The sequence below is a fragment of the Acartia tonsa genome, chromosome 14 (assembly GCF_053477335.1).
Source record: "Acartia tonsa isolate MP-2025a chromosome 14, ASM5347733v1, whole genome shotgun sequence".
NCBI classification, from domain to species: Eukaryota; Metazoa; Arthropoda; class Copepoda; order Calanoida; family Acartiidae; genus Acartia; species Acartia tonsa.
The window spans coordinates 37,740,919-37,754,149 of NC_137273.1; the positions used below are offsets into that span (position 1 = coordinate 37,740,919).

The 13,231-nt window shown below is 40.7% G+C and overlaps 1 protein-coding gene across 1 annotated transcript; it reads left to right on the forward strand.

The window, feature by feature from the left end:
• Positions 1 to 529: 529 nt before the first annotated feature.
• Positions 530 to 7,203, forward strand: LOC145306661 (mitotic apparatus protein p62-like). The gene is made up of 9 exons (XM_080148956.1): positions 530 to 762; positions 1,832 to 1,932; positions 2,869 to 2,911; positions 3,610 to 3,695; positions 4,419 to 4,505; positions 5,071 to 5,135; positions 5,916 to 5,997; positions 6,558 to 6,653; positions 6,929 to 7,203. The coding sequence occupies exons 1-9, from the start codon at positions 744 to 746 to the stop codon at positions 7,082 to 7,084; spliced, it is 735 nt and encodes a 244-aa protein (XP_080005082.1). The 5' UTR covers positions 530 to 743; the 3' UTR covers positions 7,085 to 7,203.
• Positions 7,204 to 13,231: the final 6,028 nt, after the last annotated feature.

Below are 13,231 nucleotides of genomic sequence, written 5' to 3' on the forward strand. Positions count from 1 at the left end.
CTCCCAAAATCGTTTGAGGGGGGGTAATCGCCCTATTACGCCCCCCCCCCCCTTGGACGTCTATGATTTGGGTCAGTCCTTCAGGAACGGTTTGTTTTTTTCCGTTAATTTAGGCATGTTAGAATTGTCATATCGATTTAAAACTTTTCATGGTTATGTAACATAATTATCGATTGATCTGGTTTTTGGAATAATGAATCCTGTTACAATTTGGTACAATGTTATAAGCGAAGCATCTCTATAATCAAGTACTAAAAATGTAAGTTTGTCCCTAAACTTTATCCTGTAATTAAGTAGTTTCTCTACAAATTTACAAACTATTTTTTTCGAATTTCATACATGTTTTGATACTCTACAAGTGTTGATGTTTGTTTGTCCAACCGATTCAGAGCTTCGCTTTTATGGATGTTGCCATCCTTTTTAAAACTAATTCTTAGAAATGAATTGAAGTTTTTTTCTAACCTTTTCGCCCCCCTTTAAAAACAGAGCATTAAAACATCGCAAGAGCAACTCGGTCATAAAGGGTTACAATAAAATTTTTCAAAAAATAAATAAAAATGAAAATTTAGATTGATTTTAGATAATCAATTTTAACAACATAATTTATCATCGTAAAATTGTTTTTTATTTTAGTAGTTAAAAAACCGGTTTTGCATGTACTTTAAACCATTAGTTTATTTTAAGGGTTAGTCGTGTGTGGTTCGTTCAGCTGTGTGTACGTCTCGTAATTTCTCTTAATCAAAATGGCCGCTGCTCTTTCAGGTTAGTTTATTTTAATTTAGTTAACTGAATTTTCTGATATTTTGTTTTATATTAATGTTTGTTTTACGTTGTAATGGATTAGTTTCTTTCCCATCATTTCGTAAGGTCATTATTTCCTTTTTTAGAAGGAATTGTTTTTTTAACAGGGATGGAAATCTGCAATCCTTCAAGTTTCTAGACCATTTTTTAAACAAAGAATCTGTATACGTTATTAAAATTTCGGATTCAGATTGTTTATTTATGTTTTTATTAATGTACTATGTGGTAGACATAAACCAGCAACTTTTCAGGCTTATTTTTTGTTTGAAGTATTAGAAAGTGGCTGCCATAGGGGTAAAGTTTTTGTTAATACAAACACCTTTAAAATTATTGTTTGATTCTGAAAGCTTTCTAAAAACAAAAATATTGAATTCGTGGATTAATCCACTTTTAATTTAGGCGGATTATTATTGTTATCCGAATCCGTTAGACTATTTGGCAGACTGCTAACCCTAGTTTTTAATGCAAAGGTTTTCTTTTAATGCATTGTAATGTTTACCTAATTTGCCTGTGTGTACATATTAACTTTTTTTACTGTATAAGTGTACATTGGCAGACAGTTAGTTTCTTCAATTTCTGGCGGTATCCGTTAAGAATTTTGTTTTAATTTTGAAAATTTTGTTACCCTCTCCCCTCCCGACAGAATTTAGACTTTGGTTGAGAGCGGTAATTTTTGTATCAAAGCTACTCTAAAAATTGAAATATCAGCCTGTTTGTTTGTCTGATTTTCTCGGCTCTTATATTTAAAAGATATTAAGCTGAAACTTTGGGATAGGTTTAGGCTAATTTTCTTAACTTTGTTTAGAGCCCTCTGTTGCTAGGGGCGCAACTGCTAGTATACTACAATGTCTTATTTATATAATGTTTTCTTTAAATAATACAATGTCTTCTTTGTATTACGGTCCCAATATTGGGGAGTATAGGTGGAGCATCACCTTGGTTATAATGTCGTCTTTGTATTAAGGTCCCAACATTGAGGAGGAGTATATGTGGAGCATCACCCTGGATATAATGTCGTCTTTGTATTAAGGTCCCAACATTGAGGAGGAGTATATGTGGAGCATCACCCTGGATGCCAACACAAAGGAGTATGAGTGGTGTCCAAAGGATCCTTCTGATGAAGATTCTGAGGTAATTTAAATCAGTAATTACAACGCCTATTAAGGGGCGTTTTTTTCGTATTTTTAAAATTGCAGTTCTTCTATTTCTAGCCCTTGCGGTGTTTCCAAACCTGCGGGACAATCACCTAACCTAACTTAAAATAATCAAAAGCTATTGTGAGAAATGCGACGAAACGCCCCTTAAGAAGCGTGGTCATGAAAGGGACAAAACTTAATTATTTTGTTTAAGATTGTCTAATTTTATTTATAGAATTTTCCTTTTTATTAACACTCAAGGGACAAAATAATTAAATATGCTTTTAAATTAAGGGTTTCGTGATTCTTCTTCAAAAAATACATTTATTAAGTTATTTAAATTACTTACGGAGCTTGAATCTGATTTAATATGATATCGCATGATAAAAAGATTCTCTACCTTCAATTGGATTAAAAGTTTGATTAGCTAATAAACAAGGGGGAAGGGGGGGGGGGGTTAATGCAACCATCTCATAACCAGTGAGCATATGGCACTTAGAATTCGAATTTCGATCTAAAATTTTTCATGAGTAATCCTTGGTAGGTCTATTTTCCCTAAATCGAACATCATTAATCACGTAGGAATTAACTTTTTAAAATATATTTTTGGTTTAATTCATGTTAAATGATAGCAATAACCATTTTTTAAATTTCTAGTACCAACAGCTACCGGCTAGAACAGTTTGATAAGGTTTTTGAGCGACAAAAAGAATAATGTAGAGATAGGTTTTGTGATTAATTTTCTCGTAAGAGAAACTGCTGAGCTTTTTCAACTTTTTGTTCGATATAGGGAAAATAGACCTACCAAGGATTATTCAATGATTCGTGCCAAATTTCAGATCCAAATTCGAATTTTAAGTGCCATTTAATCATTGGTTACGAGATGGTTGCATAACCCCCCCCCCCCCATTAAATAAATATTTTCTCATAGGATGAAGAGGACCCCAGCTGCAAACCTAACCACAGACTCCTTAGTAAGTATTTACTATCATAGTAATAGCTAAAAACCTGCCTTTTGCCAATGTTAACCTAATAAAGGATGTTAACCTCAATAATAGCTAGCACAATAAAAAAATTGTTTGTCAAATCTAAGTTCAGCAGATATTTATTTATTAGATTGAAAGGTAAACAAAAAAGAAAGAAATTCTATGCATGTGGGCAATCTTCTTCTGATTTAGTAAACTAATTAACTAGTTTTATTAGGGGCATATTCTCATAGAACGGTGTCGGTACCCTCCCTCAAAATTTATGATACTTCCCTTTAACTATGATAAGCTTATCGGTAAAGGAGAACCATATCAGTTCAGTGTAAAGCCAGATCCTTCGGTACACACTATTTATAATAATCTTGTGTTGCCTAGTATTTTAAGATAGAATCCAGTTAAGATCAAATATTTGTAGTAGGGAGTAGGGACGAAACAGGATTTTTGATTAGTCTGAATATCGTCTTCGTTCTTAGAAATAATTAACTTAAATTTTAACAGATCATGTCCGATAAAAGAGAAAAAAACCCAATATTTTTTAGGGTTTGAGTAAAGGGGGGATATTCTATTTTTTTTATAGAAATATTTAACCTCTAATGGTTAATCTTAAGGTTTCATGAAATTGAAGAATGAACTAAGATAGATTTGTTTTTTTCTAATACATTAACTTAACTTAAATTATTTTTTAGTCAAGACTGCCATTCTGCACCCTGAAGCCGCCAAGGATGAGGTTACCATGCTCCAGATTGAGACAAAGGGCTACAAGGACGCAAAGGTAAGCGGGACATACAGTGTAACTTGTAGAGTAGTTTCGTTGTCAGACCAAAGAAATAGTCTTTAGCTGACATTTGTTTCACTTTCCAAGACTACGACTAATGATAATTATTAATTTATAATTTAACTGTTAATTTTGGTTGCCTTCGCTTTTTTGTAAAGCTAATATGAAAAGTGGATAAGGGGGGGGGGGAGTTCTGACACATTTGCGTAAACGGTGAGTATATGCTTTATCTTTGGACTAAGAAGATGGGTTATTAGGGATAAAATCATTCTTATATGATGAATTTCCCCCAGATTTAAGATTTTTTGGATAGGCCTCCAGGTTCCGGAGCTCTAGGCCTCCAGGTGGTCTCTGTACAGGTAAAAATTAAAAGTAAGATTTTTTTTTGAAGAGTTAGAGGTTAACTTATAAAACAAAATATGCTTCTTTTTAATTTTTATTCACATATTTGAAGAATAAACATACATATTTTGTCTCATAAGCTGACATCTCACTCTTAATTTTTTTTTTAATATTTACCTGTACAGAGACCACCTGGAGGCCTGGAGCTCGTCATATAAGAATGATTTTATCCCTAATAACCTATCTTCTCAGTCCAAAGATAAAGCCTATACTCACTGTTTACGCAAATGTGTCAGAACTCCGCCCCCCCCCCCCCCCCTCCTACCTAAATTGTTCCTAGAGTTCTATCGATTATCAAATATTTTGAATTGATTGTAGGTGCTGACACCCTTCCTGGCGATGAAATCTGGCACCAACCTCCAGCAGTACGTTGATCTTCTGGTACCTGATATGGCTAAAATAAAGGTGACAAAATTATTAATACCATGATATGCTTTTAAATAAACAATCTAAAATTTTGAGTCATGAAGAGAAAACTAAGGAGCTGGTTTTGTCTTTTTTCAGGAGATTTTTCATATTTCTAGCCCCCTATGCTGCTTATTTTCTAACCCTGCAGACCATTATCAACCTAACCTGAAATAACCTATCGAAAGCTAATGTGAAAATACGACGAAACCCGTTTCTTCGTTATTTATTATTTAAAATTAGCTTTTGATAATTTGTAATAAGTCTAAGCTTACTGATATTGGTTGAATTGACTTTTCATATTCTTACTCAATGTTACTTACTTGTTATTCGACGAGAAGCAACTCTACATTTCACCTTGTCCATCAGTCGGTAAAGCTACGGGGGAAATGTGATTTTCTCTACTGCTTTTATAAAGCATGATTCCTCAAATTTTATAATAAACAATACATGTAAGGTTTCGTGTTTTTTTTCCCCAATAAAGTTTTAAACATTTGCTTTTTATCACCTTTTCTATCCATTATTTTTTTGTGCTAATTATGGATGTTATCCTTTTTTTGTTCAGGTGGTTGCAGGTTCAGGACCCATCACACTTCTTGGTTCTCATTGCGTTGACTTCTATGATTACAGGTAATATTGAATATTAAAGAATATTATGGATCTGTGAAGAAATGGCGGCGAAACTGCCACACCCGCCAAAAACCGCTGTTTCCCGCCGAATTTTTTTTGTCTTTCTCGCCATAATAGACAATTTTCAATCATTTGAGATAAATTTTCTTTTTAATATTGACATGTTTAAAAATATTACAATCGTAACGTGAAAATATGAGGGAAGTTTTTATGAGAAAAAAAGTTTCTCAGATGAATGAGAACTGTCTAATTTGGAAAATCAAGGCAAAAAAATTAATTCGGAGGGAAACTGTGGTATTTGGCTGGAGCGGCGGTTTGCCTCCATTTCTTCAGTTCCATATTGTTCTCCACAAAAGCAACTGCTGTGCCGAATTTTAGAGCTGTAACTCTTTTATGGGCCAAGATCATGCACGTTTTACTTTTGGTTTAAAAAAGTGTTACTTTCGCCCCCCCCCCCCTTTTAACTTAACAAGAACATATCTAAATATTAATTTAGTCTGTAAATTCAAATTAAATTATTTGAATTTTTTATCTTCTATATTATTTGTTGTCTGTTTAAAAGAATAGATATTAAAGAATAAGACAGGACTTAAAATTATTATACATCCACATAGATGAGAAACAAATTGTCCTGAATAAGCATTGGGTACTAGTGTAGTAAACAGTCCAATTTCTTTCCCTGACTCTTTAGTCAATTATTTTAATTGAACTTAGGATTCTTACTCTTGTACTTTATCGACCGATAAAAAATTGGTATGTTTTATCAGCAAAACTATTTAGAAACTATGGTCATGATGAAACTCTTGATGATGAGGAAGATGCTGAATCATCCGAGGATGATGAAATGGACGAGGAGGAGCAGGTAATCTACATATTAGTAGCTCATTCCGATGTTTGATAACTAGCGGCTTCGCCCCAAGATTTTTGATCAACCTAATTTTTTGGGGGGTAATTTTGGTGTTAGTCGACCCCTCTATTTTAATTTTAGTTTTAAAAAGAAAAAAAAAATATTTTTTGAGGGGTATTTTTAATATTTTGGTGGGTTAGGGGTGTCGCACCCCCTAGAATATATCCTAAAACCACCACAAGACCAGTAGGTATATTCCCTGAAGAGTAGAATCCAACTGTTTCAGTGGTTAGAGATCTTGACAGACAGACATCATTCTACTTTAAGGATAATTTAGAGCCTTCAAAAGATAAATAAATTTATGAAACTGGTAACCTTAATAAGAATTAAAGATGTAACTAGACATCGGCTAATAGAAGAGGGGAGTAAAAATTTGAAGTGAGACTCTATATAGTTATAATTAAATGATATCAGGTCGAATTTTAGGAGTAATCAACTTTTTGGCTAAAATAACCTATAATTTACTTTTGTGAAGGGGGGCGTGGTTGTATCTCATTCTCATGAATGTTATTCAGGAAACCGCTGTGAAGGAAGACAAAGAATCTGACAAGGAGGCCGCCAAGGGGGACAAGAAGAAGAAAACACCCAAGAAGGAAGCTAAAGAAGCAAAGGTGAGAAATGAAAATTGAAAGGGAAATTTTTTTTGAGGGAGTGTTCTCTTTGTTACCTAAAATAGTATTAAACCATACCAGGTTTTGATTTTGATAATTCTTTATGAAACCTTTTTTTTATTCCATTATACATACAAAGATTTAGTAATTTTTTCTGTTAGTTTGACTTTTAAGTTTTCTGAGCTTCGCCTTTAAGGACGATATAATCCTTGTTTTGCATAACTGTATGTTAGCTACGCTAAATATCAACATAATTGTGTTTGTCCTTGTCCTAGGAGGAAGAGAAAAAGGAGTCTCCTAAAGAGGCTAAGGAGACCCAGACCAAGAAGACCCCCGACGCGAAGAGCAAAACACCAGACTCCAAAAAGCGCAAGCCCAGCGCAGAAGAGGAGGGCGCCGAAAAGAAGCGCAAAAAGTCCGGCGGAAAGTAGTTTTCAAGATGGCTGCTTATTTTTGGCGCCAAATAATTCGCGCGCAATTATAAATCTGTGATTTGCGGAATATTTAGGAAATATGTATTTTTATATTTAATAAAGGTCGTTTAAATAAACAATTTTTTTGTGTTTAATGTGTTAAGCTGTTCTGTAACTTGTGTTAATGTCTTAACAAAAATAATTTCCATCCTTTAACTGTAAGACTAGTTTCAAATCTTGCTAGTTCCATCGCTTTTTTAGCTTGTTGAAATCTTATTTATCTTTAAAAAGGATACTTATCATTTTTGTACCGTTATCGCCCTAAAAAGTTCTTTACTCTTGCTACGTTATTTAAAATATGTCTAAGCTGTATTATTAAAAGCGAAGCTTAACTATAATTAGGGGCCGTCCAAAACGGATAGCATTTTTCGTAAGTTTAACAATTTCTTATCGATTTCAAACTTTGCATGGTGATTCCTGTAGTAGTTAAGTACGATTCAGAAAGCGTAGTAACTATAATCATTACCACAATGTCTGTACGTCTATTTTAAACAATACTATTTTTAACTGTTTTTAAAAAGTTTTTATATGATATAATTGTCTGATTTTTGAAATAATGATTCCTTAAACAACAAAAGTACAATCTTATAAGTGAATGATCTCGATAAAAAAAGTCCTAAAAATGTAAGTATGTCCTTAAACATTATTCTATATTTTTTAGTTTTTAACAAATTTAGTTAAAATTTTGTTTCTAATTTTGTATATTTCCATATGATTATTTAGTTCTGACAGAAGTGTTGCAATGTTCGTTTGTCCTACAGTTTCAGAGCTTCACATTTATAGATGTTGTCATCCTTTTTCAATTAATTTTTATATTAGTGTATTTCTTTCTATCTGTACCGTAGATCTCTACCCTCTGAACTAATAGCTCTCCTTTACAGTGTAATTTCTCATAGGTCCTGATTCATAATTGGTGGGGTGGGGGTTAAAATAAGTTACTGTAAAGAAGAATCTTATAAGTTCAGCGGTTAGCGAATTTCTTCTCTACAGACAATTACTTTTACAATTACTTTCCAGGAATCTAAAAAGATAAGACAGTTGCCGATAAATGATAAAAAAAATTACCCCTTCTGTAAATTAAAATTGGTGGTTGAAATTCTTTAATAACCAAACAATCCTAATTCAGTCCCCAAAATTGTTAAACCAACTAATAAGAATACGTTATTATAAAGTTTTGGGACCAAGTGTAATGAACAACCCAATCTATCTCTCTCTGGTTACTCTCAAATAAAGATTATTCTAATATTTTTAACATACTTCTCTCTTACTAAATAAATGTCGGTAACTTTTTAGCTCTCTCTATGAACTTGATAAATAGTAAAGAAATGCAAAATTATTACCGAGGACTGTATTGTTTATAACTCCAAAGATGTTGTGGTATTCGGCAACCGTGAGCCATGCCTATGGCACCCCTGACCGGGGTTCGGGGAAGGGCCAAAGGCCCTCCCCCGAGTCCTGGGGAAGGGGTCTGCCGACCCCCTCCCTATGCCTAAAATTAATGATTGAATCTGACAGCCTTATTATGGTTAAGCTGTATTGTTAATTCCCCCCACCCTTCCCAGGGATGGGGGATCATTATTGCCCAAACTGACTATTGTATATGTATTATATTGCTTTTATTTATGATTATTTATTCCTATCTGTGTAGCTATTGTTTGTTGTATATAACTTTAGTAATCCTTAGACCTTCAATAAAGGAACAACTGAATAGATGCTGTTTATTATTTAGTGATTGCTAGAGAAGCGTAGCTTCTCTATAGTATAGGTGTCCACGTCTGCTCACACTGCCGTAGTCATTTTGAACTCTGGTGTCTGCCATTCATCCTAGGCGGATACCACAACTTTTGGTGACAGCTGTGTGAGATTACGGCAAACCACAAGTGTAGAGCAGACGCGCAGCTGAGGCTAAGGTACTCCCAGCAGTGAAACTGGCAAAACTGACACAAGCAACCTGAATTACCCACCCTGGATAGCAAGGTCTAACTCTGCATCCGGCAGTTGTGGAAGCGAGACAGCGAAACTTGACGGAGAACCGCGAGAAGCGCCGACATCTAACGGAGAATTGAGCGCTCAAGGGCTGAAACAGGCCTGCGGACAGGCTGAAACAGGCCAACTAAGTGTAAACGGCTGAAAATAGGCCAACATTTACTGCAAGAGATAGCAGGATTCGAACCAGCGGCGCTGCAGGACGGGACATTCCCTGCCGCCACCAGCTGGATTCGGATACACGGCGCTGCAGGACAGGACATTCCCTGCCGCCGACAGACTGAAACAAGCCAAGGATTCGAACCAGCGGCGCCGCAGGACGGGACATTCCCTGCCGCCAACAGCCGGATTCGGATATACGGCGCTGCAGGACGGGACATTCCCTGCCGCCGACAGGCTGAAACACGCCAAATAGCTGCGAGCTGCGAGCCAACACACGAGTGTAGTGTACCAAGCAGAGGAAACTACATCAACTCCAAGTATCCTGAGAGGCTACAGCGCAGCCACCCATCTAGAAAAGCAGATATTATATCACATTGTAGGGATTACCACCCTAGTGTGATGGCTGAACAATAGATTTATGAGCAAGGATTGGCAAACAATTTGTTGTGTATTGTGATAAAACTAAAAATAGAACAGGCTTGGTAAGCAAATCTGTTATGTATTGTGAGGCCAAAACTAGAATCTAGATGTAATATAACAATGCATTGATAAACAATCTAACCACCCAAGCCTCCAGCACAACAAATACACCCCTTATTCCAGAGGAAAGGGAGGGGCCCACCATCCATTGAAGAAAATACAATCAAGGTGACATAACAATAAGCCCAGGATTAAGGAGAAAGGGCACCATTACCTCACCACACAGTTACCTCAAACCCACAGCACTCCCCCTTCCCCGCAGGGGGAACGGACGGTTTTACCCCGTCCCTTAACGCGCTTCCCCCCTCCTACCCACACTTGACTAAGTCCGCCCACGGTGTGGAGGTAGCGATCGGGAGAACAGAGCGCCATTTACGGGTCGCGCAGCAGAGTTCGGGACATATCACAAAATTCAACGGACAAAGCGGACCAATGAGAGAGCGAGTTGAGGGATAAGTGCGCGTTTTACCTGTGTGCGCGGATTTGACGGTGCGTAAGCGCGCTGCAAGGAAAGGATATTTCACGCACACACACACACACACACAGGAGCGGAGCTACTCCATAGCATCTAACAGAGATATTTTTAGAAAACAAGAATTACAAGCTTCTCCCTTCTATCTATAGTGTGATAAAGGAAAACCCAATCAGTTCCTGACAGCAGTTCAGACCCTCAACAGCTATCTACCCCTACCAGCCTACTCTACAAACCCAGAGAAAAAAAAACTAGTGACAAGTACATCTAAGTTATATCTTTGTAGTTAAACTACCAACCTAGTGATAAACAGTGTTGGCTGCTAGGCTAGAAAGCCTCAAGTGTAAACCATTTATAATATTGACTTATAACTTTGTGTCCCGCCGCTGAACCGTTGACCCGATGGAGCAGCCGCAAGCGCCAGGAGGCGACCAAGCCCAAGGATGGCTCCAGGATGACCCCCAGCCGGCTCCAGCCGAGTACCGCAAGCTGATGCTGAGTAACCTGCCGGAGTATAGAGGACCGCCCAAGCAATCCTGGAGTTCCCACATCTGCAGACTCGAGATGTCATGGGCGGCTTACCGCGTGCCGCCCCATGACACCCTCAACCGCCGCAACGCCCTTTTACTGTCACTGGTGGGGCAAGCGGCGGAAATGGCTTCTCATCTGTTTGGCGAGGCAGGCCAAGCCTTGACATACGAACAAGTCAAGGCCGAGTGTGAAATGTTATTTCGTCCAGCCTTTGAATCCCAGACTTTGAAGCAAGCCTTCAGGGATTACAGGCAACACTCGACAGAACCTATACAAGCATACATATCCACAAAGTGTGCCTTGTATAGGGAGGCCTACAGCTATGAGGATCTCGAGTTATTAATCGATGAATTAAATCGTGGCATTCGTAACGCTAATGTGAAACGTGAAATGATGAGTCATGAGATCGCCTCTGTACCTGAGTACACGAGGCGAGCCATGTTCACCGTCACAATGATTACCAAGCAGCTGAAGGAGGGTGTGTGCCTAGTGGACGCCACCGACGGGCTCACGGGGTCAGCCAGCGTCCAGTTGCCCAACTACGACGAGTCGGAGCCAATGGAGATTGGCGCCTTGGCTCCGGGTCTCCACCAGATGGGGAAGGTCGCCCCAGATGACAAGACTTCAGGCCGCTGTTACCCCTGCCAAGGGAAAGGCCACCGAGCCCGAGACTGTCCGACGCCTATGGAAGTCAGCCTAGAGGAGAGACGCACCCAGCCACGCCGTGACCGTCCTGCCAAGTGCGAGCGTTGCCACTATGCTGGCCATACGGCGGCCGAGTGCAGAGCCGACTGGGACCAGGTAGCCGGCCGGAGGTGCACTGCAGACAAGGGCGCTCCCCCAGGAAAGCCCAGCAGAGTAGCCAACATGGAAGGGAGCGCGCCCCCAGCACCACCGCAGCAAGCAGCCGCCCCCAACGCAGCGGGCCGAGCCGACGGAATGCCGCAGTTTGGAACCGTCCCAGCTAGAATCAACGTACTGGGAGGCGCGGCTGAACCCAACCGGGTTGGCCTGGGCTTCAGCCTCAACCACCTGGGGCCGGAGTTTGTGCAGCCCAACAACATTGCCGAGCCAGAAGTTCTGAGGCCCCAGCCCTTTAGCCTAAACATGATGGGGCCTGCCTGACCGAGCCTACCCAGCAAGAGTGGAGGGGCGCTACCCAGCGTCACTGAGACGGTGTACGGGGAGGCCCTGGCGGCCGTTGAACGAGAGAGGCAGGAGGCACTAGCCAGCGCATCAGAGTCGATGTATGGGGCGCCACCCGGCGCCGCCACCTGCGATGACTGGGGGGTGCTATCCAGCGCCTCCACCCTGGTGCCTGGGGCGACAACCGTCGCCGCCACCGAGATACCTGGATCCTGGAACGAGCCAGCAGTCCCAGAGGAAGGGGTGACACCTGTCACCCCCAGTCAGCCAGCGCCACCAGCCTGTAGGGAGAGCCCAGCCATACACCATCCAGCGCCCCCGGCCAGCCGAGGGAACCCAGCTGCCCAGCACTTCCAGTCGAGCCAGGATAAGTTAAATTTAACAAATGTATTGTATCCAAATTATTGTAAACCCCCAACCTTGCCTGTGCCTCCTGCACCAGAGGCTGGGGAGATTGAAATTTGGGGATATAAGGACTTGCCTGTGCCACATGCACCTGAGTTCCTAGGGCAGGGGAGGGACGTGAGTCAGGGCGAGCCTGTGCCACACGCACTTCAGCCCCATGCCACTGGGCATGCCATGGACAAGGGAAGGGACCCCTTGGGGCTAGGGGAGCCGACACCCAGGCAGGCGCCAGTCGCCTGTCAGTCTGTCATTGGGGAGGGTATCGGGGTGCCCCGGACACACAAAGATAACGCTCAATGGAAATTTGTATCTAGCCAGGAGCAGCCCAGCCGTGTCCAGCCCCAAGAAGCAGCCGTGACCCGAGCCGAAGATCCCCAGCCGCGTGCGCGAGGTAGATGGCTGTCTGGTAGCTTCTCACACTGGTGGATGGTTCTGTGGGGACTACTGCTGGCAGCCGTGTGGCCTACAACTAGCTACGTCCTGGTAGGGTGGGACTGCGCCAACCCCACCCACGTCACAGCCTACAATAAGGAGAAGATGTGTAGCACGGAACCGCTACACCAGGAGGTGCCCCTGGGCCATGAAGTACATGTCCTGCAGCAAGTCAAGATTAGGGAAACAACAGGATACAGTTGTCAGCTCACCGTGTCCCAGTGGACATTCAGGTGTGGGGTATGGGGTCACCTCAAGGTGACCTCGGTCCCCACCCTCATGAGGCCAACCAAGATTGATCCAGAAACGTGCCGAGACCTGGCCAGGAACCGAGTCTACACGCTGCCAGGCAAGACCCAGCCACTGACGTTCCAGCTGAACCATCCCCTGTTCTTCACCCTCGACATGGTGGGCGCCTTGGTCAACAGCCCCGAGGGGGTGGGTTGTGAAGGGGAGGACGTCCACTTTGAGGGCCAGCTGTACCGCAATGA

Coding starts and splice junctions, on each gene's coding strand:
- LOC145306661 (XM_080148956.1), top strand. Junction 5,998..6,557: donor AAATGGACGAGGAGGAGCAG/GTAATCTACATA, acceptor AATGTTATTCAG/GAAACCGCTGTGAAGGAAGA. Junction 6,654..6,928: donor AGGAAGCTAAAGAAGCAAAG/GTGAGAAATGAA, acceptor TCCTTGTCCTAG/GAGGAAGAGAAAAAGGAGTC.